The 26,810-nt window shown below is 46.6% G+C and overlaps 8 protein-coding genes and 1 pseudogene across 8 annotated transcripts; 7 read left to right on the top strand and 2 right to left on the bottom strand.

The window, feature by feature from the left end:
• The first annotated feature begins 4,292 nt into the window (after positions 1-4,292).
• LOC119302775 (protein PHLOEM PROTEIN 2-LIKE A10-like) lies at positions 4,293-26,420 on the top strand. The gene is made up of 13 exons (XM_037579821.1): positions 4,293-6,664; positions 6,989-7,056; positions 10,787-10,853; positions 13,063-13,128; positions 15,162-15,221; positions 15,384-15,453; positions 16,032-16,271; positions 16,602-16,669; positions 20,714-20,780; positions 23,153-23,463; positions 23,569-24,321; positions 25,095-25,854; positions 25,928-26,420. The coding sequence occupies exon 1, from the start codon at positions 4,387-4,389 to the stop codon at positions 5,455-5,457; it is 1,071 nt and encodes a 356-aa protein (XP_037435718.1). The 5' UTR covers positions 4,293-4,386; the 3' UTR covers positions 5,458-6,664; positions 6,989-7,056; positions 10,787-10,853; positions 13,063-13,128; positions 15,162-15,221; positions 15,384-15,453; positions 16,032-16,271; positions 16,602-16,669; positions 20,714-20,780; positions 23,153-23,463; positions 23,569-24,321; positions 25,095-25,854; positions 25,928-26,420.
• Positions 7,262-8,535, top strand: LOC119302782 (auxin-responsive protein SAUR36-like). Its single transcript, XM_037579830.1, has one exon. The coding sequence runs from the start codon at positions 8,077-8,079 to the stop codon at positions 8,494-8,496; it is 420 nt and encodes a 139-aa protein (XP_037435727.1). The 5' UTR covers positions 7,262-8,076; the 3' UTR covers positions 8,497-8,535.
• On the top strand, positions 9,514-10,218 carry LOC119302778 (auxin-responsive protein SAUR36-like). Its single transcript, XM_037579826.1, has one exon. The coding sequence runs from the start codon at positions 9,588-9,590 to the stop codon at positions 10,020-10,022; it is 435 nt and encodes a 144-aa protein (XP_037435723.1). The 5' UTR covers positions 9,514-9,587; the 3' UTR covers positions 10,023-10,218.
• LOC119302776 (auxin-responsive protein SAUR36-like) lies at positions 13,877-14,626 on the top strand. Its single transcript, XM_037579822.1, has one exon. It carries the CDS (start codon positions 13,942-13,944, stop codon positions 14,374-14,376), a length of 435 nt encoding a protein of 144 aa, XP_037435719.1. The 5' UTR covers positions 13,877-13,941; the 3' UTR covers positions 14,377-14,626.
• On the top strand, positions 17,563-18,093 carry LOC119302785 (auxin-responsive protein SAUR36-like). The gene has a single exon (XM_037579831.1). It carries the CDS (start codon positions 17,626-17,628, stop codon positions 18,043-18,045), a length of 420 nt encoding a protein of 139 aa, XP_037435728.1. The 5' UTR covers positions 17,563-17,625; the 3' UTR covers positions 18,046-18,093.
• Positions 19,117-19,687, top strand: LOC119302777 (auxin-responsive protein SAUR36-like). Its single transcript, XM_037579825.1, has one exon. The coding sequence runs from the start codon at positions 19,179-19,181 to the stop codon at positions 19,611-19,613; it is 435 nt and encodes a 144-aa protein (XP_037435722.1). The 5' UTR covers positions 19,117-19,178; the 3' UTR covers positions 19,614-19,687.
• On the top strand, positions 21,559-22,114 carry LOC119302780 (auxin-responsive protein SAUR36-like). The gene has a single exon (XM_037579828.1). The coding sequence runs from the start codon at positions 21,622-21,624 to the stop codon at positions 22,042-22,044; it is 423 nt and encodes a 140-aa protein (XP_037435725.1). The 5' UTR covers positions 21,559-21,621; the 3' UTR covers positions 22,045-22,114.
• Positions 23,018-23,574, bottom strand: LOC119302779 (auxin-responsive protein SAUR36-like). The gene has a single exon (XM_037579827.1). The coding sequence runs from the start codon at positions 23,538-23,540 to the stop codon at positions 23,112-23,114; it is 429 nt and encodes a 142-aa protein (XP_037435724.1). The 5' UTR covers positions 23,541-23,574; the 3' UTR covers positions 23,018-23,111.
• LOC119302783 lies at positions 24,984-25,533 on the bottom strand (annotated as a pseudogene).
• Positions 26,421-26,810: the final 390 nt, after the last annotated feature.

The raw sequence follows: 26,810 nt of genomic DNA, 5'->3' as shown, positions 1-26,810 counted from the left end.
TAATCTATTAACATTAAGGTTTCCTTGACAAAAATCAAACATTTCTTCAAAGGATGTTCAACTATGTCGCCAAAACGTTGATAGAACTCGATTGGAATCCATCAGGGCCGGGATCCACACAAAAAGAGGACTTTAATTTCTTCGAGAGAAAGTTCATCCACAATAATGTTGTTTATATCATGCCAATGACATGATTAAACTAAAAGTTAGCATCAAAGATACTCCTTTCTACAGGTCCAAAATATATTTTATAGATATGTTTCATAAGACGCTGCTCGTTAACCATACCCAGCTCAATCACCGTCGAAGACCGCAATGAGGAGCCCTATGATGGTATCAACTCATCTCCCGTGGTGGAGGTGGCAACTCACGATGCACCTAGTGACAATGTTGTGGATCCGCCGCACCGACGAGCTTGGCCTTCGTTTACCCTAGCTGTGAGGAGATGGCGGATGCGAGGACGCTAGCGGAGGAGGAGGCTTACGATAGCCAACAACTACGACCTCATGAGAAGGACAAGCACGAGTACAGAGGAGAATGACCCCATGATGATGACGTCGTCATCATCTCCTCCCACCCCGAGGACGAGGCCTAGGGGTGGCCGAGAAGTTTAAGCTAAGCTAGCTTCACTGTTCATGTCAGTGCTATGCTTAATCATAGCACTGTTTAGGAGATCTTTTGTCTGAGCTATGTGATTAGCTCGAAATTTAAGAAGTTGGTAATTTTTCTTAAAACAAAACAGTAAAACTGATTATAAAGTTTATGTGACCGACCAAGTTGAATATTTCATATGGATGCACAATGTGGGAGAAATGCAATTCGAATTTTCATTTTGGGATATTTTTGGGTTGGATTAGAGCATCTCCAGCCGCGCCCCGAACATGCCCCCAAGGCCTTTTTCATCGCTCACGCCGAATTTCGGTTGAGTCGTGCCCCTAGAAGCCCAGTTTTCGCTGGTTAGGGCTGATTTTAGCGCCGGTGGACCCAGGCCGAACCTGGCGCGCTGGAGGCCCCCGGGGGCGCCGGGGGAAACGTTTTGGGCGCGAAAAGGAATAGGTCCACTGAGTTAGCGACTCGCCGCCTTCGTCGTCCTAATTGCCTTGGTTCTCGCGGGAATCAATGCCAAGGCTGTCGCGCTGCTGCGCCGATCAACCTTCCATTGATGCCTCACGGACGGCGCAGTGAAGGCGCGGCGACGCGCGTCTCGCCCGCTCCCGCCACGTGGCACACGACGACAGCTCTCCCACCACCCATTTGTGGCTATAAAAGTCGTCCTCCCTCACCGGCGAACGCACAAAGCTCTCACCACTGACGCCTTCTCTGTACCTCTCGCCGCCGATGCCTCTCCCTCCCACTCCCTCCCCCGCCGAAGGCAACGACCGAGCGCTTTCCAGGTGACGGCGCAGCAGTGAACGACTTTGACCGCCGCCATCTGTGCGAGGATGAGGCACGCCTCCTCTACGAGGGGGAGTACCTGGCGCCCCCCGGGCATGTGGGTGCCGGGTACCTGGAGGCTCAGCACCGGTGGGGTCCCGGTGCCGCCCACGCCCACCGGCTCGCCGTCGCTTCGCCCCGTCAAGCCGGAGCCGCAGGATACGCCACTTGGGTGCAGCACCCGCGGCGGCGCTCTCGTCATCAACGAGGGCGCCGCCCCTCTCCTCGTTCCTACCGCCTCGTCCGCCCGAAGACCGAGCCGGGTTTGCTCCCCGTGAAGAAGGAGCACCTGGACATGGCCGCCGCTGACGAGACCGCCCTCAAGTTGGCATAGGAGGACTACGTCCACGAGCAGATGGAGCGCCAGCGCCGGACCTTCGAGGAAATCAAAGCTCGGCGCCGCAGACGCGAGGAGGGCGGCATGGTCATCCTCGACAGCGACGACGAGGATGTGCCCGGGCCGTCCAACCCCCCGCACATCAGCGGCACTGGTTAGGGGTGCAGCAGGGACGATGGCGGGACCCAGCACGACGGCGACGGTGGCAACTACACCCGATTCTACAGGCTCATCGGCATGTTGAAGACGGGCGGCGGCGATGGCTAGGCACAGTCGTTTTTAGTTTGTGTTTTCATTTGTGTTTTTAAGTTTTTTGTAAAATATCAATGAAATCGTCTAGTTTGGGTGAAATTGAGTCGTGTTTTGGCCGATTTCATGTTTCAAAAAAGGGCGTCTAGGGCCGATCTAAGGGCGGTGGCTGGGAACCGATCGTCCCCACGTCGTGATTATCACAGGTTCGGCCTCAAGCGACGTTATTTTAAGTGCATGGGGCCAAACGACTGGAGATGCTCTTAGAATGCAGCCCCTCAAAAGTCAATACCCGGAGTATTTTTGGAGCAGGTTTTGGGACGTTAACAACGAGGAGGAGGTTAGGGCATCTCCAGCCGTTGGCCCCCCAGGGGGCGTCTAAAAGCGCCGTCTAGGGGTGAGCTGGCGCAAAAAATGGCCCTGGGGGCGAGTCGGTCCCCAGGGCCGCCCCCAGGCGCGTATTAAAAAAAAGAAGAACCGTTCGGCGAAGTTATGATAAAAACTAGTTAAATTTCGGCCAAACATGGCAAATTTCGGCGAAATTCGGCCAAACATTACATTAACCTAATCTAAAAAAAGAAAGGGGCTGAAGTCGTCGCCGCCGTCGCCGCCATCGTCGTCGTCGGCCTTCTCCTCCTTGACGCGGGCGCCCCTGCTGGACCCCTGCCTGGCGGACTGGCGACGGCGCGTCATCGTCATCGTCGCTGTCGCATAAGACGACGACCCCGCCTTCCTCGCGGCCGCGTCGGCGCTCCTCGAAGCGGCGTAGGGCGGCGCACTGGCGCTCCTTCTCCTTCTCCCGGCGCGCCTTCTCCATCGCAATGGAGTCCTGGCGCGCCTATTCTAGGGCCGCGTCGTCGCCGTCGAACTCCGCCTTCACCGGCGCCAGTCCCGGCTCCGTCTTCACCGGCGCCAGCCCCGGCTCCGTCTTCACTGGCGGCAGCCCCGACTCCGTCTTTGGCTTGACGAAGCGCGGAGGAGCCGACGAGGAGGGGGCGCGCCGGCCGCCCTCGTTGATGACGATGCCGGCACTGCGAGTGCGCCGGCCGAGCGGCGTCTCCGCCACGGGCTCGGCCTTGACGCCGAGCAGGGCCGGAGTGCCGGAGGAGTGCGATGAGGATCGGGAGGAGGAAGAGGAGGAGGAGGACCCGAACCTCCTTGGCGCCCATGGCCCGGCGCGTCGGTGCTGCGCCGGGGCGGCCACCCTCGCCGGGGGGTACGCCAACGGCGGGTCGTTGCCGCCCTCAAGGTACGTGAGCACGCTCTCGAGTGTGCGGCCGGGGACGCCCCACCAGAGGTGGCGCCCCTCGCTGTTCTGCCGGCCGCCGACCACCAGCGCGCCGTTGGTGGATGCCAAGCGCTGCTGCTGGCGGCGCTCGAAATACGCTGCCCATGCCGTGTGGTTGTCGGCGGCGTACTGGGGGAGGGAGAGTTGGGCGTCGGTGAGGGACGCGCGCACGATCTCGACTTCCTCGGCGAAGTACTTCGGCTTCGCCACGGCGTCGGGCAACGGGGGAATGGGCACTCCCCCGGCGCTGAGTCTCCACCCCGTCGGCCTGGCGCGCATGTCCGGCGGCACCGGGATGTTTGCCTGGAACAGGAGCCAGGACTCCTGTTCGCGGAGCGAACGACGGCCGAAGCCGTTGGCCGCCGCCTCGTCTCCGGGGAAGCGTTCTGCCATGGCGACGGCGGGGCTGGGCGGGCTCGGGAGAGGTAGAGGGAGGGGCTGGGCGGCGGCGCTCGGGAGAGGTAGGGAGAGGGAGGGGCTGGACGGCGGCAAGGGGCGGGGCTGGTGTGGGCACAGGCGAGTGGAGGCCACCGGCTTTTTTAGCCGCGCCGCGCCCGTGTGTACGCGTGCGAGGGAGGGGAGGCGTCGGCGCGCCGTCCCGTGACGCGCCGCCCGTGAGGAATCAATGACAAGGCTGACCGGCGGCAGCCTTGCCATTGATTCCCCGCGGGAACCGAGGCCGTTGGGGGAAGACGAGGCGCCGAGTCGCTGACGCGGCTGGCCTGCGTCTTTTTCGCGCCAAAACAGCTCGCCCGCGCCCCCGGGCGCCCCCCAGCGCGTCGGGTTCGGCCTGGGTCTGCCGGCGCTGTTTTTGACCCAAGCCGGCGAAAATCGGACTCCTGAGACGTGACTGGGCCGTTTTTTCGGCGCCGGCGCGAAAAAATCGTCTGGGAGGCCTTCCTAGGGCGCGGCTAGAGATGCCCTTAGTGGCCAGCACGACTGGGTCGAGCTCGGTCAAGTCTCGTCTCTCTCCCCTGTTCCTACTGGACTAGATCAGCCGATGGCGACGGCGCGGGCCGAGAGCGGGCCGGCGAGATAGCGCACGCCTCCGCACTCTCCCCTCCCCTCGCCGCGGCCCATGGACGCTCTCGCGCCCGCCCCCACCCGCCGCCGCCTCCTCGCCGGCGCGGCCGCCGCCACCGCCGGCTACGGCATCTACCGCCTCTACCTCCACCACCGCCGCCGCATCGCCGCGGCGCTCTCCCTCGCCAACGCGCTCTCGCAGGCCGGCTCCGACCTGGCCGACTTCCTCCGCTCCGACTCCGACCAGGTGCCCCGCAGCCTGCGCCAGCTCTCCAAGCTCGCCGCCTCCGACCACGTCTCCTCCGCCGCCTCCGCCCTCTCCGAGTCGCTCGCCTCGGGGGCCCTCCGCGCCTTCTCCTCCCACCGGGCCCCGGATCCTTCCTTCCCGCCGCTGCACGACCGGATCTTGGACCGCCTCCTTTCCCCCGCCGGCGCCGGGTTCGCCTCCGCCGTCCTCGGGAGCTTCGCCAGGAACCTCGTGCTCTCCTGCCGTGATCCCGAGGCCCCGCCCCGCGCCCCCGGCCAGCCGGACTGGCTCGCCGCGCTGTGCAGCGACAGGGGCAAGGAGGCCGCCGCGGAGCTCGTCCGGGTGTTCGTCAGCACCGCCGTCGCCGCCTACCTCGACAGGACCGCCGCCGTGCGCACCTCCGACCAGGTGCTCGCCGGCGTCTCTAACCCCAAGCACGACGCCAAGCTCAAGGACCTGCTCGTGTCCGTCTGCAACGGCGCCGTCGAGACGTTCGTCAGGACCTCGCGGCAGGTCACAAAGGAGGCCTCCATTTCTCGAGCTGAAGCAGCAGTGGCGGCGCAAGAGGTCTGCAATTCAGGTCCTAGCTGTGTAATGGAGAGAGTATCGACCACGTTGGCCATGCCAAGCAACCGGAGGTTTGTGCTGGATGTTACTGGCAGGGTCACCGCCGAGATGGTCCGGTCATTCCTCGAGTTCTCGACTCAGCGCGTGTCCGCTGGTGCACGAAAGAGCATTGTCATTGCCCGGGATGAAATCACCGAAAGGGGTCTTGTCGCGGTCAAGTACCTGAGCGCCAAGTCCATGGCCATCTTCACCTTATGCCTCACAATGTGCGTGCACATTTCGGTTGGAATGAGGTTCCCGTTGCCGGCCTAGGCATAGCCTGGTGTGGACTTCAAGGTGACATTGTTCCAGTTATCCTGATTGTAGTTGGAAAGTAAAGTATGTAGATTGCAAATTGATCGTTTGCTACTGCTAGCCTTTTTTCTGTGCTGTTGACTAGCATTTGGAAGCAGAAATCTGTTGGAATTGTAGTTGTTGGTTTGTTGTTTGTGATAGTCTGATAGGGAGTATATAGGCCACGAATGGATAATTTTGCAACTTTAGTGTAAGGTTTCATATTATTATGGTGTTGTATCCTAGTGTCTTTGCCATCTTTTCTGAAGGAAGTAGGTGTCAGTATCTTATTGATGCTGACTAGTGATGTTCTTCAGCACTCTGTGTGTGGATAAGCTATTTTGGGCAACAATAGCATGAAACTTGTCCACTTATGTTTTTCATTCTCTTTTTGCCTTGATTTGGGGAAAAGCAAATATGAATTGATCAGAGATTTGTGCCTGGATATTTTGCGTTCTGACTTCTCTTCTTAGTAGTGTTTTTATTCTAGTTCAGTTGTTGAATGTAATGTGTCATTTATAAGTTGGGAAAATAGATAATTGCATATGTCCTCTTGAATCAGTTCAACTGGATGATGTTATCATTGATATGGACATTTGGTCTATTATAGCTGTCTCTCGGCAGTTGACCTTTGATCATTAGGTAGTGATGTTCCTTTTCGAGCCATGCGACTGAAGTCATATGTGTCCTCTATCCACTATTAGAGGAAAATACTCAGTAGACTGGGTTTCTCGACTCCTCACTTTCCTTTACCATAACATCCAGATTGCTACTGAAAGGAAAAAGAATCCAGATTCCAAAGCCTGACTTCTGGTCACAAGAGAAACATGGTTAGATTGATCAATTTGGGTAAAAAGAAGGTATCATCGGGGTGTCTAATGCAATCTTAATTAGTAATGGACATATAACAAGATTAAGTATTGGGAATGGCCATGGGTGTTATAGGGAATGGGTGCGAAACTGGTTTGTATTTCTCATGTGCAGTAGAATATGCATCCATATTGGATCTCTCGTCTCTGCCTGGAAGACTGGCGCCGCCGCTGCCGCTGCGTCTGAGCTACCTATTCCGCTGCACATGTCAATGGGCCCACCGCTGGGCGATTGGCAGTGGCGTTGGGCGCATTTCTGGTCTATGCGTCGTACATGCACCGCACGGTGGCTCGGCCACCTTCTCCACTGCACACTGGTGAGGGTTTCAAATCTGCCAGGCCCTCTCATTAGCAGTAGATAGCAATGCAAACATTTTTTTTTCATTTACTCGCTTATGAGAAGGAGTACAACATACAGCTATTTGATGTTTACTTGGGAATACACTGCCCAGTTTCTCAAATCAATGTGGAGGATTGGTTCTGACCTCTGCCTTTGCTCTTCCGCTCGCTAGAAATTAAGATTTACAGTCATATAATGATACACTGGTAGCAAAGCAGAATGCTTAGTAAGCCATCAGTCGACAGATCTTGGTACAGAGCTTTGCTCAAATTTCTAAACCTGGTATAACTATTGGCTGCAGATTATTTGGCACAAAGAAAAAACATTTCGGAGATCTGCTGGGAGCTGGAAGTCATTTCTGAAATACTTGTAAGTTGCCATTACCTCAGAATGCTTTCATGTTGATGCACCTTTCCATTGATTTCTGAATGTGCCTCTTCATTAGAATGATCTTACCCAGTATGCCCCAAAGAAGAATGTACTACTCCCTCCGTTCCAAATTACTCGTCGCAGAAATGGATGTATCTAGAACTAAAATACATCTAGATACATACCTGCGACAAGTAATTTGGAACGGAGGGAGTACTTGTGATTGCATTTTAATAGGGAATGTTTTTATCTAATATACTGCTTTAGAAGGTCTGGTCCTGCAAAGTAAGCTGAATTATATACACACAACAGGACAAAATTTCAGCATCATACATCATGATGATTTCTGGTTAAATTCCAATCATATAGCCGCCCCTACAATTTTAGTCCATTTACGGGTCAAATCAGATGGGGTGTAATCAGCTGCCTCAGTTGAAAGTTGAACCAGGTATTGCCCACAGCAAAATGCAGACCAGGAAACGTGGGTTGAATTAAGTGATCACATGGTGTGCTGCAAATGCAAACTAGAATTCCAACTTGATCAGGGCCCCAAGGATAAGGCATGCCCAGAAACCATGGGTTCTGTCAGCCATCAGCCCTTTCATGCCAAAACACATTTGAGACATGCTGGTATGGATGGCTGGTCATATAATTTTTTAGCTTAATGCCTCTAACAGGTGAAGTAATAAGTCTACAGTACATCAACAATCATGGAGCTGGAAGCATTGGCTCCACCGCACCCCTTACTGATAATCAAAAATCTGGTCCCAAAAAAATCTGATCAAATGATTTGTCACGTTGTCTGCGTCTGCAATATTGCATGCAGAGCACTCATGGCCTTGTCTCCTGTAGTCCTGCCCACCACCTTTTCTGGTAGCTACACATAACCCATCCCTTGAACTATAAATCCATGATCTGCTCAACACAACTTCTTCATCTGCAAACAACACCGCAATCTGTGAAAAGCTCCATCACACCATCAGAGCAGAAGTGCAATTTAGCCAAGAACACATAACAGCCATGATCTATTCAAAGAAGCTTGCTCAACTTGCCAAGAAGTGGCAGAGGATGGTGGCAATCGGTGGCCAGCAGACTGCAGGCACCGACGGATGCTGCAGCACCACCTCTGTCGCAGACAGGGGCCATTGTGTCATGTACACTGCTGATGGGTCTCGGTTCGAGGTTCCGTTGGTGTACCTTGGCACAATGGTCTTCAGTGAGCTCCTGAGGATGTCTCAAGAGGAATTTGGCTTCTCCAGCGATGGCAAGATCACAGTACCTTTTGATGCTTCTGTGATGGAGTATGTGATGTGTTTGATTAGGAGAGATGCCTCTGAAGAGGTTGAAAAGGCGTTCCTGAGCTCCATAGCAAGGCCTTGCCACAGTGCGAGTTGTGTAGCTTCAGTGAGACTTAATCAGCAATTTGCTGTTTGTAGCTAGTGATAAATGTTTTTGTTCAGTTGAATGTAAATTGAAGAATTGTAGGGAATGAAAGGAATATACTGATTTTCTCTTGTCTTAGCAGACCAGTTGATAATTTCACTGAAAATTTTGACATCCTCATTATTATTTATACCCACATCTTTGGTGTTGGTACTCGCTAAATGTTCTAGATAGGACTCAGTCAGCTAGTAGACTGACCGACTTCATTGCTGAACTTTGTAAGACGTTTGCATGAGTTGAAAATTAGATGGTTAGACATTGTTAAGCAAGAGTTGTTCAGAAAGAAATATGAACCTCTCGCTTTCTGTTTTGTTTGTTTGTATTTCTTTTGTTGTGTAAGTTCCTGTTTTGATCAATGAATTTAGCAGCTTTCCTGCTATTTTCCATCAAAGAGATATGATTGCTTCAGGTTTTAACTGAGATATATGGTCCAGTAGAACTGATTACCGCTCACCAATGATAATAAGCTAGTTGTAGTCCTGTAGGACCGTATAGGAGAGTGTAAGAAGCAGCGACGAAATGGAGCTCACATGAGATGCTACTAATCAAACAGACAACCAGCAAAATATTTTATGAAATTGCCGGGCAAGCTGTTCACTTATTTGAACCACTAAACGCATTAAAACTGGCTGTTCAGAAACAATGGGCATGGAAAACCGTCAGACTATGTATCTCACTCTGAGGGGATACCCAAATATTTAAATAATTTATATCTCATCTCCCGCAGAACTGTTCCTCACTGTTCACATGTTGGACCCAACTTACATGTAGTCCTCATGAAGCATGCCCCTGATCCATTAAGCAGGTCAGTATGGCGGCACATTGTGATATCCAATTGCCCAAACACTACCACTGCTGTCTGTAACAAGTGCCAAAGGGGCCTCTAAACATTGCATGTTTGAAGCTCATGGCCTTGTCCCTTGCCAGCTTGCTTTGATAGCTCCACTTAAGCTGCATGCCTATCTTCCGCCCACCTATAAATATTCAGCTCTGAACCACAGGTTCCATCCACAAGCAAAGCACTACCACTAGCTTAGCACTCGACACAAAACTCTGAGCTTTCTGCCAAGAAAGAAGGTGATACAACCATGGTCAGTGCCAAGAGACTTTCTCAAATGGCAAGGAAGTGGCAAAGAGTGGCAGCCATCGGGAGGAAGAGGCTCATGTGGACTTCAGCAAAAGAAGTCGATGAGTGCTGCACGTCTGTGGCAGTGAAGGGCCACTGCGCCATGTACACTGCTGATGGGAGGCGGTTTGAGGTGCCATTGGCGTACCTCAGCACGACGATCATCGGGGAGCTCCTGAGGATGTCTCAGGAGGAGTTTGGCTTCACAAGCGATGGAAGGATAACCCTGCCTTGTGATGCAGCTGTGATGGACTATGTCATGTGCTTGCTCAGAAGGAACGCATCAGAAGAGGTAGAGAGAGCTTTCTTGAGCTCTGTGGTGAGACCTTGCCACTATGGAAATGGTTTGGAGCCATCTATTGGAGTTAGCCAGCAAGTAGCTGTTTCTGGCTTCTGAGGATTCAGTGTTCGTTTTACCTTCTTTTGTCTGTCCATCCTTTTGGATGATGTAAATAGTTCTATGTAGGAGATAGGAAATGAAAGAATCATATGGCAAGTTGACCATTTGACTCTTGTCTTGACTTCTGTCTGCTTAGTTCCTCAACTCTGTTTGTCTGGCGAATTAAGATAAGGCTCTATTGCGTAAGGCAGCAAACTTCAGACTAAAGTTGATGCAAGCACACCAAACTTTGAACAGAGGTTGGTACTAGTTTAGCAAAATGGTATGCAATCATGGCCATGTAAAGTTATCTTTTGCAATAACTGTTACAAGTTACAACCTCTTAATCACCAATTTTATTCTAGGCGGTCAAAACTAAAAAAGAAGGCAAGAAAATCCTGTTCATAGGAAACTGTAAGAACAAAATGTGAAGTGGAGTTCACATATGAGATGCTGCTAATCAAACAGACCATCAACTAATTAAAGAAGTGATGTGAGATTATTGAGCAAGCTATTTGGACCACTGAAGACCTTGAATCTGGTGGTTCAGCAACAACTCTTTATGGTCATAGCCAACTTTGAGACTATATCTCCCACCTCAGGGGCCACCCTATATATGTAACCAGGATATAAGCAAGCAGTCAAATAATTTGTATCATGATGCACAATCACAAGAGAGTATACATTGTCAGTGATCATGTGACAGATCCTTGCACAAACTGAATGCAAACTAAGAAATTCTGAATAGATATGGCTAAATCTTGTATAACTATTGCCTGCAGGTTATTTGACATGGGATGCAGTATTTCCAAGATCCGCCAAGGGCCAGAAGTTACTCTCACAATGCTTGTAAGCTCCCATTACCTCTGAATGTTTTCATTTTTTCACATGCATAAGTTGATTTCAGACTCTGCTTTTTCTATAGACTATTCTGAAAACAAGGTCTCAAAGTAGGATGTAGTTGTGATTGCGTTTTATGGATTGTCCTGCTTGTGTACTGTTTCAGAGGATCCAATCCTGCATACACAGCTGAATGATATCCAACATTTTAACATGATACATCATGATGGCACCCAGGTTATGACTTGATTGAAATTAAGTGGATACAATAAAAAAATAAGTTAAATTAGACTACTTACTATTTCAGTCTACTAATATATTCTGTGTATATGCAAAGATAATATAATACAAAAACTCTAAGGTGCCGTAGAAAAATTATATGTTATTTCTTTTATTTTCTATATCGGAGGGGTTTGTTCGAAGAATATCAAATAGATGCACTAGAATTTTGGTCTATTTAGGTGCCCCTATAGATCCAGCAGTCTTGTTTTAAAGTTGAAACAATACACAATATCCAGAGGAAAATGAAAACCAGGAAACATGGCTTGAACGAAGCAATCGCGTGACCCCACTGCGAATGCAAATTATATATTGAATGCTGACATGTTCAGGGCCAGAAGCATAGGTGGTGGTACACATGAACCATGAGTTCTACCAGTCTTCTCACGCTGCAACACATTCGAGACATGGTGATATGGAGGGCTGATCCATGAAAAATATCTTAGCTTTTTTAACCATTGCGCGCGCCAGTACTACAGTACACTTTCATTTAACCAGTATTGGTTGCTGCATCACATGCCATACAACTGGCCTCATCAAAATCTTATCAAATCAGACTGTCTCTTCAGCATTGCACATGCCATGTTTATAGCCTTGTCTCCTGTGGTCCTGTCCACACTTGTGCTCATAGCTACACCTAACCCTTCTACTGCTCTCTTCCTTCAAATATAAATTCACAGTTTGCTCACACAACCACTTCATCCACGAACAAGATAGCAATCTAAGCGTCACACCTTCCTAAGAAAAAGAGCATTTTAGGAAGAACACCACAGAACCATGATTTCCAAAGAAGCTGGCTCAACTGGCTAAGAAGTTGCAGAGGCTGGTGGCAGTTGGTGGCCAGGAGACTGCAGACACTGACGGATGCTGCAGCACCGGTTCCGTTGCAGACAGGGGCCATTGTGTTGTGTACACCGCCGATGGATCGCGGTTTGAGGTCCCATTGGCTTACGTTAGCACAATTGTCTTCAGAGAGCTCCTACGGATATCTCGGGAGGAGTTTGGCTTCACCTGCAATGGCAAGATCACATTGCCCTGTGATGCCTCTATGATGGTATACAGTGCGAGTTGTTTGGCGCCATCAGCTGGATTTTATCAGCAACTTTCTGTTTGTAGCTAGTAGTATATGTTTTTGTTCAATTAGATGTCAATTGTCAGGACAATAGGAAATACAACAAAGATACCTATTTTCTCATCTTAGCAGACTGCTGTGAATTTTCTGGAAATGTCAGTTTCCTGTGATTATTCCATCAGCATCTTTTGTGTTACTACTCGCTCTTGATAAGATTCAGCAAGCTTTCTTGTGAAAAAGAAGTCAGCCTGCTAGTCAGTCAATTAGTTTCGTTGATGAATTTTGTAAGACGTTTGAATAACTTGAAAAAATAGTCAACGAAGAATTTGAAGCTGCACTTACGTTTGCCAAATTGTCAAGCGATGATGAAAGAAGAAAAAACTAAGGGCTTAAACCTTGATTACATAAGTGTCAAAAAGATGAACTTGAACTGGAACCAACCACGACATGAACCTCCTTTCTTTTGTTCCATTTGCTTGTTTCTCATCTGATCGTGTTGTAAATTCCTGATCTGAGTAATGAACTTGGCAGCTCTCCTGCTATATTGGAAAAAGAGATACGATTGCCTTGAGTCTCAACCTAGAAATGTGGTCTACATCTGCAATGCTAGCTAGGTGTTGTTTTGTTAAGCAGCGCTTTGGTTGTTGCGAGACTAGCAACTTGCTGGACAGTTCATACGGTCTGCATGAGTTCTTAGTCCCTGCTACTTCCTTATAGGATCCTAATGAAAAGCACAATTTTGTGCTGGATCGGGGCATTATATTAGTAATCCCATTTGGACGGATTTATCAGATTGGGGGATATTATTGCTTGGCAGTTTTGTAAATTCACTCAAATGACTAAACCTGGTATAACTATTGGCTGCAGATTATTTGGCACGAGGACAGCATTTGAGAGATCTGCCGAGGGCTGGAAGTCATTTCTGTAATACTTGTAAGTTCCCATTACCTCAGAATGCTTTCATGTTTACGCGCTTATTCATTAATTTCTGAATGTGCCTCTTCATTAGAATGATAATCTGACCCAGTATGTCCCAAAGAAGAACGTACTTGCGATTTTATTTTAGTTAAGGGATGTTTTCTCGAGCACTGCTTTAGAAGGTCTGGTCCTGCAACCTAAGCTGAAATATATATGCACAATGGGACAAAATTTCAACATCATGAAATGGGAGTTCACATGAGATGCTACTAATCAAACAGACAACCAGCAAAAGGTTTTATGAAATTGCCAGGCAAGTTGTTCACTTGTTTGGACCACTGAACACATTAAAACTGGTTGTTCAGAAACAATGGGCGTGCAAAACCGTCGGACTATGTATCTCAATCTCAGAGGATATCTAGATCTTCCAATAATATCAAGATATCCTCCCACAGAACTGTCTCTCACTGTTCACATGTTGGACCCAACTTTTACATGTAGTCCTCATGAAGCATGCCCCTGACCCATTAAGCAGGCCGGTATGGCGACACGTTGTGATATCCAATCACCCAAACACTACCACTATTGGCTCCAACAGGTGCCAAAGAGCAAAGGGGTAGCCTCTAAACATTGCATGTTCGAAGCTCATGGCCTTGTCCCTTGCCAGCTTGCTTTGATAGCTGCACTTAAGCTGCATGCATATCTTCCCCCACCTATAAATACATCAGCTCTGAACCACTGGTTCCATCCACAAGCAAAGCACTACCACTAGCTTAGCACTCGACACAAAACTCTGAGCTTTCTGCCAAGAAAGAAGGTGATACAACCATGGTCAGTGCCAAGAGACTTTCTCAGATGATAAGGAAGTGGCAAAGAGTGGCAGCCATCAGGAGGAAGAGGCTCATGTGGACTTCAGCAAAAGAAGTCGATGAGTGCTGCACGTCAGTGGCAGTGAAGGGCCACTGCGCCATGTACACTGCTGACGGGAGGCGGTTTGAGGTGCCATTGGCGTACCTCAGCACGACGATCATCAGGGAGCTCCTGAGGATGTCTCAGGATGAGTTTGGCTTCACAAGCGATGGAAGGATAACCCTGCCTTGTGATGCAGCTCTAATGGACTATGTCATGTGCTTGCTCAGAAGGAACGCATCAGAAGAGGTAGAGAGAGCTTTCTTGAGCTCTGTGGTGAGACCTTGCCACTATGGAAATGGTTTGGAGCCATCCATGGGAGTTAGCCAGCAAGTAGCTGTTTCTGGCTTCTGAGGATTCAGTGTTCGTTTTACCTTCTTTTTACTGTCCACCCTTTTGGATGATGTGAATAGTTCTATGTAGGAGATAGGAAATGAAAGAATCATCTGGCAAGTTGACCATTTGACTCTCGTCTTGACTCCTGACTGCTTAGTTTCATAACTCTTCTTTCTGCAACGAATTAAGCTAAAGGGTCTATTGTGTAAGACAAGGAAGTTCAGACTATACTTGATGAGTCTGGCATGCTGATTTTTGCAAGCACACCAAAAATTGAACAGAACTTGGTACTAGTTTAGCAAAATGGTATGGAATCATGGTCATGTAAAGTTATCTTTTGCAATAACTGTTAGAACCTCTTGCAGATCACCAACCTTATTTTAGGCGGTTAAAACTAAAAAAAAGAACTAAGAAATCCTGATAAAATCTTACAGGAAACTGTAAGAACAACAAGCGAACTGGAGTTCACATATGAGATGTTGCTAATGAAACAGACCATCAACTAAAGAGGTGGTGTGAGATTATTGAGCAAGTTGTTTGGACCACTGAAGACCTTGAATCTGCTGGTTCAGCAACAACTCATTATGGGCATAACCAACTGTCAGATTATATATCTCCATCTTAGGGTCCACCCTATATATTTTACCAGGATGTGCTCAAGCACTCAAATAATTTGTATCATGATGCACAATCACAAGAGAGTATACAGTGTGAGTGATCATGTGACAGATCCTTGCACAAACTGAATGCAAACTAAGAAATTATGACCAGTTGGCTAAATCTTGTATAACTATTGCCTGCAGGTTATTTCACATGGGGATGCGGCATTTCCAAGATACACTGAAGTTATTCTCGCAATGCTTGTAAGCTGCCATTACCTCTGAATGCTTTCATGTTTTCGCATGTATTAAGTTGATTTCAGACTCTTCTTTTTCTATAGACTATTCTGAAATACAATGTCTCAACGTAGGATGTACTTGTGGTTGCATTTTGATATGGATTGTCCTTCTTGTGTACTGTTTCAGAGGATCTGATCCTGCACACTCAGCTGAATGATATCCAACATTTTAACATCATACATCATGATGGCACCAGGTTATGACTTGATTGAAATTAAGTGGATGCAATGTTTTTTTTAATTAGACTACTTACTGTTCCAGTCTACTAATCTATTCTATGTATATTCAAAGATAATACTCCATCATGATGTATAATAGAACGCCCTGATCCGGTATAATAGTAAGATTCTAAAGTGTCACAGAAAAAATTATATGTACTGGATCGGGGCGTTCTATTAGTATTACCGATTTGGACGGATTTATCAGATTAGGGGTATTATTGTTTGGCAGTTTTTTAAGCTCATTCATGAACCTTTCTCCTGCCCACTTGAACGTTTCTTTGTAAATTTCTGGGTCTGAGGCCATGTAGCTGTAAAGAAGAATATGTTGACTTGTTCTGTTCAAGTCCTAAAAGCAACCAGTCATTTAGCTCCGCAGAAATATATACACCGGAGGAACAATGTTTCTAACTATTTTTCGATTGCTTAATCGGTTGCAAAACTAAAATTCTTTGCATCCTCTTTCCTGTTTCCAACATCGAACTACTTTACATACAAAAGTACAGAAAATGATGACAATTAGCAACTGCAGAGAATAACATGTTGGCTCCCACAGGTGGAGCTGCATGGTAGCATGGCACCACCATGGAGCCAAGGAACACTTATAGTAGGACATGCATTCATGTTGGATCACTTGCCACTGCCTGGAAGACTGACGCCGCCACCGCCGGCACGCCCGGCACATGTCAGTGGGTCCTTCGTTGGGCGATTGGCGGTGGGGTCGGGCACGTTTCTGGTCTACGCATCGTAGGTGCGCTGCGTGATGGCTCGACCACCTCCTCCACTTCACACTCCGGTGAGGGTTTCAAATCTGTCATGCCGGCTCATGAGCAGTGGATAGCGACACAAACAATTTCTTTTCAGTTACTCTCTTACGAGAAGTCGAGAAGGAGTACGTCGTACAGCTATTTGATGTTTGCTTGGGAATACACTGCCTAATTTCTCAAATCACTGTGGATGATTGCTTCTGACCTCTGCCTTTGCTCTTCTGCTCACTAGAAATTAAGATTCAGTCATATAATGATGCACTGGTAACACAGTAGAATGCTTAGTAAGCTATCATTTGACATATCTTGATACAGAGCTGTGCTCAAATGGCTAAACCTGGTATAACTATTGGCTGCAGATTATTTGGCATGAGGACACAGCATTCCGGAGATCTGCCGAGGACTGGAAGTCATTTCTGAAATACTTGTAAGTTGTCATTACCTCAGAATGCTTTCATGTTTATGCACCTATTTATTGATTTCTGAATGTGCCTCGCCATTAGAATGATAATCTGACCCAGTATGTCCCAAAGAAGAATGTACTTGCGATTGCATTTTAATAGGGGGTGTTTTCTCGAGTACCGCTTTAGAAGGCCTGGTCCTGCAAACCTAAGCTGAATTATATACGCACAATGGGACAACATTTCAACATCATACATCATTATATTGCCCTATTTAAATTTCAATCATATAAGCGCCCCTAGAATTTTAGCCCATTTAGGGGTTGAATCGGACTGGTCAGAATCAGATGCCACAGTTGTAAGTTGGAACCAGGTACTACCCACAGCAAAGCACAGACCAGAAAATGCGTGTCGAATGAAGTGATCACATGGTGTGCTGCAAATGCAAACTAGAATATACCTCTTGATATTGTAGCAAGTTGCCTGAGTTGCATACCAACTTGATCAAGGCCCCAAGGATAAGGCATGCCCACAAGCCATGGTCCCCATCAGGCAGCCTTCTCATGCCAAAACACACTTGAGACAGGGTGGTATGGATGGCTGGTCCTGTATAATTTTTTTAGCTTAATGCCTCTAGCAGTTGAAGGAATCAGTACTACAGTAGAGCAGCAATCACCCAACTAGAAGTATTTGCTCCATCCCTCACCGATAACCAAAAATCTGATCCCCCAAAATATTTGATCAAATCATTTATCACATTGTCTGCAGCTGCAACATTGCATGCGGAGCACTCATGGCCTTGTCTCCTGCAGCTCCCGCCCCACCATCTTTTCTGGTAGCTACACATGACCCACTCCTTTGACTATAAACCCATGACCCGCGCAACACAACTTCTACATCTCCAAACGACACAGCAATCTGTGCAAAAGTGTATCACACCATCAGAGCCAAAGTGCATTTTAGCCAAGAACACATAGCAACCATGATCCATTCAAAGAAGCTTGCTCAGCTTGCCAAGAAGTGCCAGAGGCTGGTGGCAGCTGGTGGCCAGCAGACTGCAGACACCGACGGATGCTGCAGCACTGCCTCTGTTGCAGACAGGGGTCACTGTGTCATGTACACTGTTGATGGATCACGGTTCGAGGTCCCTTTGGTGTACCTTGGCACAATGGTCTTCGGTGAGCTCCTGAGGATGTCTCAAGAGGAATTTGGCTTCTCTAGTGATGGCAAGATCAAATTACCTTTTGATGCCTCTGTGATGGCCTATGTGATGTGTTTGATTAGGAGAGAGGCCTCTGAAGAGGTTGAGAAGGCATTCCTGAGCTCCATAGCAAGGCCTTGCCACAGTGCGAGTTATGTGGCTTCAGTGAAACTTAATCAGCAATTTGCTGTTTGTAGCTAGTGATAAATGTTTTGTTCAGTTGAATGTAAATTATAAGAGTTGTAGGAATGCAAGGAAGATACATATTTTCTCATCTTAGCAGATCAGTGTGATATTTTCGCTGAAAATCTTGAATTACTCATGATTATTTACATCCACATCTTTGGTGTTCGTACTTCTCTAAATGTTCTAGATAGGACTCAGGCAGCCAGTAGACTGACCGACTTCATTGCTGAACTTTGAAAGACGTTTGCATAAGTTCAAAATTAGATGATTAGGCATTGTTAAGCAAGTGTCCAGAAAGAAGTACGGACCTCTCGTCTTCTGTTTTGTTTGTTTTGTCTTTCTTTTGTTGTTGTGTAAGTTTCTGCTTTGGTCAATGGATTTAGCAGGTTTCCTTCTATTTTTCAGAAAGAGATACGACTACTTCAAGTCTCAACTGAGAAATATTGTCCAGTAGAACTGCTTACCACTCAATAATGACAATAAGTTTTCAGTCCAAAAATAAAATGACAGCAAGTTAGTTGTAGTCCAGTAGGTCTATATTGTGGAGTGTAAGAAGCAGCGACCAAATGGAGTTCACATGAGATGCTACTAATCAAACAGACAACCAGCAAAAGATTTTATGAAATTGCCAGGCAAGTTGTTCACTTGTTTGGACTTTGGACAGTAAACACATTAAAACTGGTTGTTCAGAAACAATGGGCGTGGAAAACCGTCAGACTATGTATCTCAATCTCAGGCGATACTCAGATCTTTAAATAATTGATATCTCATTTCCCACAGAACTGTCTCTCACTGTTCACATGTTGGACCCAACTTACATGTAGTCCTCATGAAGCATGCCCCTGATCCATTGAGCAGGCCAGTATGACGGCACATTGTGATATCCAATCACCCAAGCACTACCACTATTGGCTCCAACAGGCACCAAAGAGCAAAGGGGTAGCCTCTAAACATTGCATGTTCGAAGCTCATGGCCTTGTCCCTTGCCAGCTCGCTTTGATAGCTGCACTTAAGCTGCATGCATATCTCCCCCCACCTATAAATACATCAGCTCTGAACCGCCGGTTCCATCCACAAGCAAAGCACTGCTGCTAGCGTAACACTTGACATAAAACTCTGAACTTTCTGCCAAGAAAGGAGATACGACCATGGTCAGTGCCAAGAGACTTTCTCAGATGATAAAGAAGTGGCACAGAGTGGCAGCCATCAGGAGGAAGAGGCTCATGTGGACTTCAGCAAAAGAAGTCGATGAGTGCTGCACGTCAGTGGCAGTGAAGGGCCACTGCGCCATGTACACTGCTGACGGGAGGCGGTTTGAGGTGCCATTGGCGTACCTCAGCATGACGATCATCGGGGAGCTCCTGAGGATGTCTCACGATGAGTTTGGCTTCACAAGCGATGGAAGGATAACCCTGCCTTGTGATGCAGCTCTAATGGACTATGTCATGTGCTTGCTCAGAAGGAACGCATCAGAAGAGGTAGAGAGAGCTTTCTTGAGCTCTGTGGTGAGACCTTGCCACTATGGAAATGGTTTGGAGCCATCCATGGGAGTTAGCCAGCAAGTAGCTGTTTCTGGCTTCTGAGGATTCAGTGTTCGTTTTACCTTCTTTTTTCTGTCCATCCTTTTGGATGATGTAAATAGTTCTATGTAGGAGATAGGGAATGAAAGAATCATATTGGAAGTTGACTATTTGACTCTCGTCTTGACTCCTGACTGCTTAGTTCCATAACTCTTATTTTTGCGACGAATTTAGCTAAGGTTCTATTGTGTAAGACAAGGAAGTTCAGACTAAAGTTGATGAGTCTGGCATGCTGATTAGCACACCAAAAATCGAACAGAACTTGTTACTAGTTCAGCAAATGGTATGGAATCATGGTCATGTAAAGTTATCTTTTGCAGTAAGTGTTAGAACCTCTCGCAGATCACTAATCTTATTCTAGGCGCTCAAAACTAAAAAAATAAGGTAAGAAAATCCTGTTAAGGCCTCCTTTGGTTCATAGGGTAGGAAAATCGTAGGAATAGGAAAGTCATAGGAAATGAGATGACATGTATCTCAAATCCTATGAGTAGGAATAGGAAAGAAGATGCCCTTTGATTCACATCATAGGATTTTTTTTCATTGAGTCTAGGCTAATGTTTATTTTCCTATGAAATGTGGAGGATAGGAAGAATTCCTCCATAGGAATAGGGTTCCATTCCTACAAACCAAAGGGCTCTAAAGGAAATTTTCCTATAGAAATCCTATCCTATGAAATTCCTACAAGATTCCTCTAAACCAAAGGAGGCCTAAATTTTTATAGGAAACTGTAAGAACATAATGTGAAGTGGAGTTCACATATGAGATGCTGCTAATCAAACAGACCATCAACTAAAGAGGTGACGTGAGATTATTGAGCAAGTTGTTTGGACCACTGACGACCTTGAATCTGGTGGTTCAGCAACAACTGTTATGGGCATAACCAACTTTCAGACTATATATCAGGGGCCACCCTCTGTATATTTAACCAGGATTTAATCAATCATTTAAATAATTTGTATCATGTTGCACGATCACAAGAGAGTATACATTGATAGTGATTATGTGGCAGATCCTTGCACAATCACAAGAGAGTATATATTGATAGAGAGTATACTAAGAAAGTGTGACCAGATGGCTAAATCTTGTACAACTATTGCCTGCAGGTATTCGACACGGGAACGTGGCATTTCCGAGATCTGCTGAGGGCCAAAAGTTACTCTTGCAATGTTTGTAAGCTGCCAGTATCTCTGAATCCTTTCAGCTTTCCACATGTATAAGTTGATTTTAGACTGCTTTTTCTATATCATATTCTGTCATGCAATGTCTCAAAGTAGGATGTACCTGTGATTGCGTTTTAATATGGATTGTCTTTCTTGTGTGCTGTTTCTTAGAGGATCTGATTTTGCACACACAGCTGAATGATATATAAGCAATTAGGTAACACTTTGACATCCAATAGATGCACTATATTTTGGGTCTAGGTCTCATTTTAAGTTGAAACAAGACAAGTAATGCCCACAGGAACATGAAGACCAGGAAACATGGCTCGAACGAAGTAATCACATGACGCACTGCAAATGCAAAATATATATTCCTACAAGTTGCTTGTACTGAATACCGATATGTTCAGGCCAGAAGTATAGACAGTGCACATAAACCATGGGCTCTATCAGTCTTCACACGCTTCAACACATTTGAGACATGGTGATATGGAGGGCTGGTCCATGAAAAATATCTTAGCTTTTCTAACCATTTCGCGTGCCAGTACTACAGTACACTATCATTCAACCAGTATTGGTTGCTGCATCACATGCCATACAGCTGGTCTCATCAAAATCTTATCAAATCACACTGTCTCTTCAGCATTGCACATGCCATGTTTATACCCTTGTCTCATGTGGTCCTGTCCACACTTGTGCTCGTAGCCACACCTAACCCTTCTACTGCTCTCTTCCTTCAAATATAAATCCACAGCTTGCTCACACAGCCACTTCATCCATGAATAAGATAGCAATCTAAGCATCACACCTTCCTGAGAAAAAGAGCATTTTAGGAAGGACACCACAGAATCATGATTCATCCAAAGAAGCTGGCTCAACTGGCTAAGAAGTTGCAGAGGCTGGTGGCAGCCGGTGGCCAGGAGACTGCAGACACCGATGGATGCTGCAGCACTGCTTCTGTTGCAGACAAGGGCCATTGTGTCGTGTACACCGCTGATGGATCACGGTTCGAGGTCCCATTGGCTTACCTTGGCACAGTGGTCTTCAGAGAGCTCCTACGGATGTCTCAAGAGGAGTTTGGTTTGACCTGCGACGGCAAGATCACATTGCCCTGTGATGCCTCTGTGCTGGAGTATGTGATGTGTTTGATTAGGAGAGATGCCTCTGAAGAGGTCGAGAAGGCATTCCTGAGCTCCATAGTGAGGCCTTGCTACACTGCGAGTTGTTTGCCTTCATCAGCTGGATTTTATCAGCAATTTTCTGTTTGTAGCTAGTGGTACATGTTTTTTTTCAGTTAGATATGTCAGTTGTCAGGACAATAGGAAATGCAACAGAGATCCTATTTTCTCATCTTAGCAGACCAGTGAATTTTCTGAAAATGTCAGTTTCCTGTGATTATTCACATCTGCATCTTTTGCATTGCTACTTGTTAAATGTTCTTGATAAGACTAGCAAGCTTTCTTGTAAAAAAGAAGTCATCCTGCTAGTCAGTCAATTGGTTTCGTTGATGAATTTTGGAAGATGTTTGCATAACTTGAAAACATAGTCAACGGAGAATTTGAAGCTACACTTATGTTTGCCAAATTCTCAAGCACTGATGAAAAAAGATAAAACAGAGGGCTTACACCTCGATTATACATAATAGTGTCAAAAAGTTGAACTTGAACTGGAACCAACCACTGTATGAGCCTCCTTTTGTTCCGTTTGCTTGTCTTTCGTCTGATCTTGTTGTAAATTCCTGCTCTGAGTAATGAACTTGGCAGCTCTCCTGATATATTGGAAAAAGAGATACCATTGCCTTGAGTCTCAACTGAGAAATGTGGTCTACATCTGCAATGCTAGCTAGGTATTGTTTTGTTAAGCAGCGCTTTGGTTGTTGCGAGTCTAGCAACTTGCTGGACAGTTCATACGGTCTGCATGATTTCTTAGTCCCAGCTACTCTCCTCATAGAATCCTAACGAGAAGCTCAATTTTGTACTGGATCGGGCATTCTATTAGTAAACCCATTTGGATGGATTTACCAGATTAGGGGATATATTGTTTGGCAGTTTTTTAAGCTCATTGAGAAACATTTATCCTGCCCATTTGAACGTTTCTTTGTAAATTTTTGGTCTGAGGCCACGTAACTGCGCAGAAGAATTCTTTGACTTGTTCTGTTCAAGTCCTAAAAGCGACTAGTCATTTATGTCCGCAGAAATATATATGCTGGAGGAATGATGTTTGTAACCATTTTTCGATTGCTTAATCGGTTGCAAAACTAAAATTCTTTGTATAGAGCATCTTCTTTCCTATTCCCTACTTTGAACTACTTTACATACAAAAGTACAAAACATGATGACAGTTAGCAATTACAGACAATAACATGTTGGCTAACTCCCACAGGTGGAGCTGCATAGTAGCATGGCATCACCATGGAGCTAAGGAACGCCGCCTCCATCTCAGCGGAGGCACTTCTCCTGAGCAAGGACATGGCGTACTCCATCACCATGGCGTCACAGGGCAGCTTGATCCCTCCTTCACGGCCTGCGAAACCAAACACCTCTTCGGACATCCGCGGGAGCTCACTTAAGACCACCGTGCTGAGGTATGCCAATGGCAGCACGAACCGTCCCCCGTCAGTGGTGTACATGACACAGTGGCCCTTTCCTGCCACTGCTGTTGAGCACCCATCGACTTCTGTTGTTGCCGTCATGGTAGGCCGCTTCCTCTCGAGAGCTGCTGCTCTCTGCCACTTCTTTGCTAGCTGAGCAATTCTCCTGGAGTTGATCATGGTTGGTTCTTTTTTGCTGGGAGTGCAGATGCTTTGTTTGTGGATGAAGTGATGCTGTTTTGAGGCCACTGGACCAAGAATTTATAGCTCGAGATATGAGCCCTGTCAAGTGCCATTGATGATTGGGTAAGGGGACAAGGCCACGAGGTTCATTTGTGCAATGCTGCAAGCAGATTAAGGATTATGTATTTCTATGGGCCAAATCTTTGGTGCATGATGGATACTGCCATAGTGGCACGTCTGGTGGATAAGTGACACGAGGACCCCATGCAAACTGGGTTCCAGCATTGTGCAATGAGATATTGGCAGACAAGCCTTGTGCAGGCATCTTGGGCCCAGCCTTCTGATGGATGGGCTACGTCTTATTCGGAATCTTGTGTTATGAGAGTGACACCGTCAAGGATTAGCTACTTATGCCTAGTTGCACGAGTAATGATTTCACAATGATAAGGGGATCCAAGTCTTGCACTCTGCAATTCATCAACGCTGAGATTGCAGCAATCAGTTGGAGGGCCAGTGCCATGGGGCTAGCTAGCTAGCATGGTTTGCACTTCAATGCAAATCATTAACATCTTGATTAGGTTTGATGGGGACTACATTAACTGATGCAATACGAGCAAGTTGCTGAACAGTTCCATATACTGATAATTAATGGCCTACCTGACTTCTAAGTGGCATCCATTTCTCAGCGCCTTCTCCGCGTTTTCCTGTGGATCGAAAACCAGCTGCAAGCTTGCAAAACATGGGTCCCGTAAATTTAGCTGAAAGTCATGTTTGACAGGTATGGACAAGTTTTATGTTGCACACTTCCCTTTGAGCATTTTCAGGCCTACTGCCTTCTGTTAAGTCTCATTTTATCCTTTCAAGGTCGTTCAATTTATACGTAACAGCTAGACATGACCAATTATTTACTCAAAAAATTGATCTGTAGTTTGTACAGCTAAATGAAAATTTGCTCTTCCACTTTTGGATTTTATGCAAAAAAAGATATAACAGCTGATATGCCCTGTTTGCCTGGTGAACATCTGTTAATGTATTTAAAACAAGAACACCCTCAGTAATTGCAGAAAATTGCTTCTGTAATATGCATTATCTGAGAGAACTGCATATATTATAGATCATAGAACAGTGGAAGAGTTTTGAGTTGCTGTTAATTTTCTTGAAATTATTACTTCAATAAATTTAATTCTTTGGTTTATTTAGCATATAATAGAATCACATATTGCTTCTCTTAATGGTAGTGTTGCTTGTCAGGTGTTAGCTGCTATGAGCTACTCCCTCTGTCCCATAATGTAAGACGTTTTTGCAAGCTATGTTAGCTTGTAAAAACGTCTTACATTATGGGACGGAGGGAGTAGACATTGGTTTTCTGAAGCCTGAGGTTGTAGTATGGTCCAATTCTATGTAGTTGTAGGTAAGGGGACTCTGTAAGATGCAACACGCTTGGTGTGCTAATATGCAACTTCCATTCTCTAGTGTTCAACTATTTTCCATTGTATTGGACAAGACATGCAAAATGGAGAATAATGAGGCAAAAACTTTGCATATATTCAGGAGCTACAAACTGCAAGCTGCTGGTGCAGCGCTACATGTGGTACTGTACAGCTTGGATATTGGCAAGGCATCACTACAGAGCTCAGGAATGCCCTCTCTACTTCCTCTGAAGCATTTCTTCTGAGCAAGCACATTACATACTCCATCACGACTGCATCGAAGGGCAGTGTGATCCTGCTGTCGCATGTGAACCCAAACTCTTCCTGGGACATCCTTAGCAGCTCGCCGAAGACTGTCGTGCCGAGGTATGCCAACGGGACCTCGAACCGCCTCCCGTCGGCCGTGTACATGGCACAGTGACCTTTATCTGCGACCGGCTATGTCGTGCAGCATGCTTCGTCATCCCTGGCCACCGTCTTGACCCTTTGCCACTTCCTCACCAACTGAGCAAGCCTCTTGGGATGGATCATGGTCATTGCTGGGTGTTCTTGGTTCTCAGGTTTTTGGCTGAGAAATGTTTGGTCTGTGAGTTTGTTGATGAAGTGATGATGTCTTGGCCCCTGAATATATAGGCACAGAGATACGGGACTTACTAGCAGGTGAGAGGGGACAAGGTGCGTGGGCTGGTGGCTGTAAAGGGAGGTAGCCAGATTCAGATCAGATTTTGCTGGGCCATGGACTAGTGGGCTATGGCTAGGCAATCAGTGCATGCTACAGTCTGATGCTAAATTGGGTAGGGGCATTATATGCAACCATCTGGGGTCCAGCTTTTATGGATGTGTTCCCTTCGGTACGGTGTCCTGCATCACGAGATTGGGAGGTAAGCTAGTTAGTCTCATTCAAAAGAAATCATTTCTGAATGACTTGATGACCCTGTCTTTGTACGTTTGCAGCAACCCGGTGATTGCAATCAGGTGAGGTGAAGAGCCAGTGTCACAGGGGACACTTCATATGATGGTCAGGAGTCTTTGGCTCTTTGCTGAGTAGATGCAGAGTATCCTTCACTGCTTTTGGGTGTACTTTGCACTTACAGCTGCAGCTGCATGCTGGGTGTTTGTTGGTTGCTTCAGCAGTGCTTTGATTGCTGCAAATCTAGCAAGTTGCCTGACAGCTCCATATCTCATGGTCTGCATGATTTCTAGCACCGCATGTGACGGCCATTTCCTGGCATCTTCGCTGCATTTTCCAAGGCCTACAACAGTTAGTAACCATCAGGCTGCCAACTTCGGCGAGAAAGTCTGCCCATGGCTTCAGGTAATGGCATTGAGTCCATTTGTACGGAGCTGTCATTAGTTCATTTCACTATTTTTTGGTAGGGACTAGGACTGCAATAATGCAAAATGCAACACACAGCTCATTTGTTAACCGATAGTTTACTTACATGTCCATGACAGATTGACAGGGTCATTGCTAGCAGTATCAAATTTTGTTTGCTAAACACAAGTCTTGATGAGATGTTGTGTCATAGAACTGATTTCTGTACATTCGCTGGTTTTCCAATCCCAATACAAATATCAACACTTTTATCTTTGGGTGACCAAAACACACTAGCCTTTTCTGCAGAAGGTCAGTTTCCTTTTTCCATCTGTGAAGATTGCGTCATTCTTTGTAACATTTTGGGTCTGAGGCCATATAACCGCGCAGAACAAATTTGTCGTGCTTATGCCCTACAAAACTGTGCTCAATCATTTATCTCTGCAACAAAGTATATACATCGAAAGAACAGTGGCCATTACTGTTTATCTTCCTTGGCTGTTTGTTTGTCAAGATCAAAAT

The sequence above is a fragment of the Triticum dicoccoides genome, chromosome 5A (assembly GCF_002162155.2).
Source record: "Triticum dicoccoides isolate Atlit2015 ecotype Zavitan chromosome 5A, WEW_v2.0, whole genome shotgun sequence".
NCBI lineage: Eukaryota > Viridiplantae > Streptophyta > Magnoliopsida > Poales > Poaceae > Triticum > Triticum dicoccoides.
This window is presented reverse-complemented; position numbering and strand designations above follow the sequence as displayed.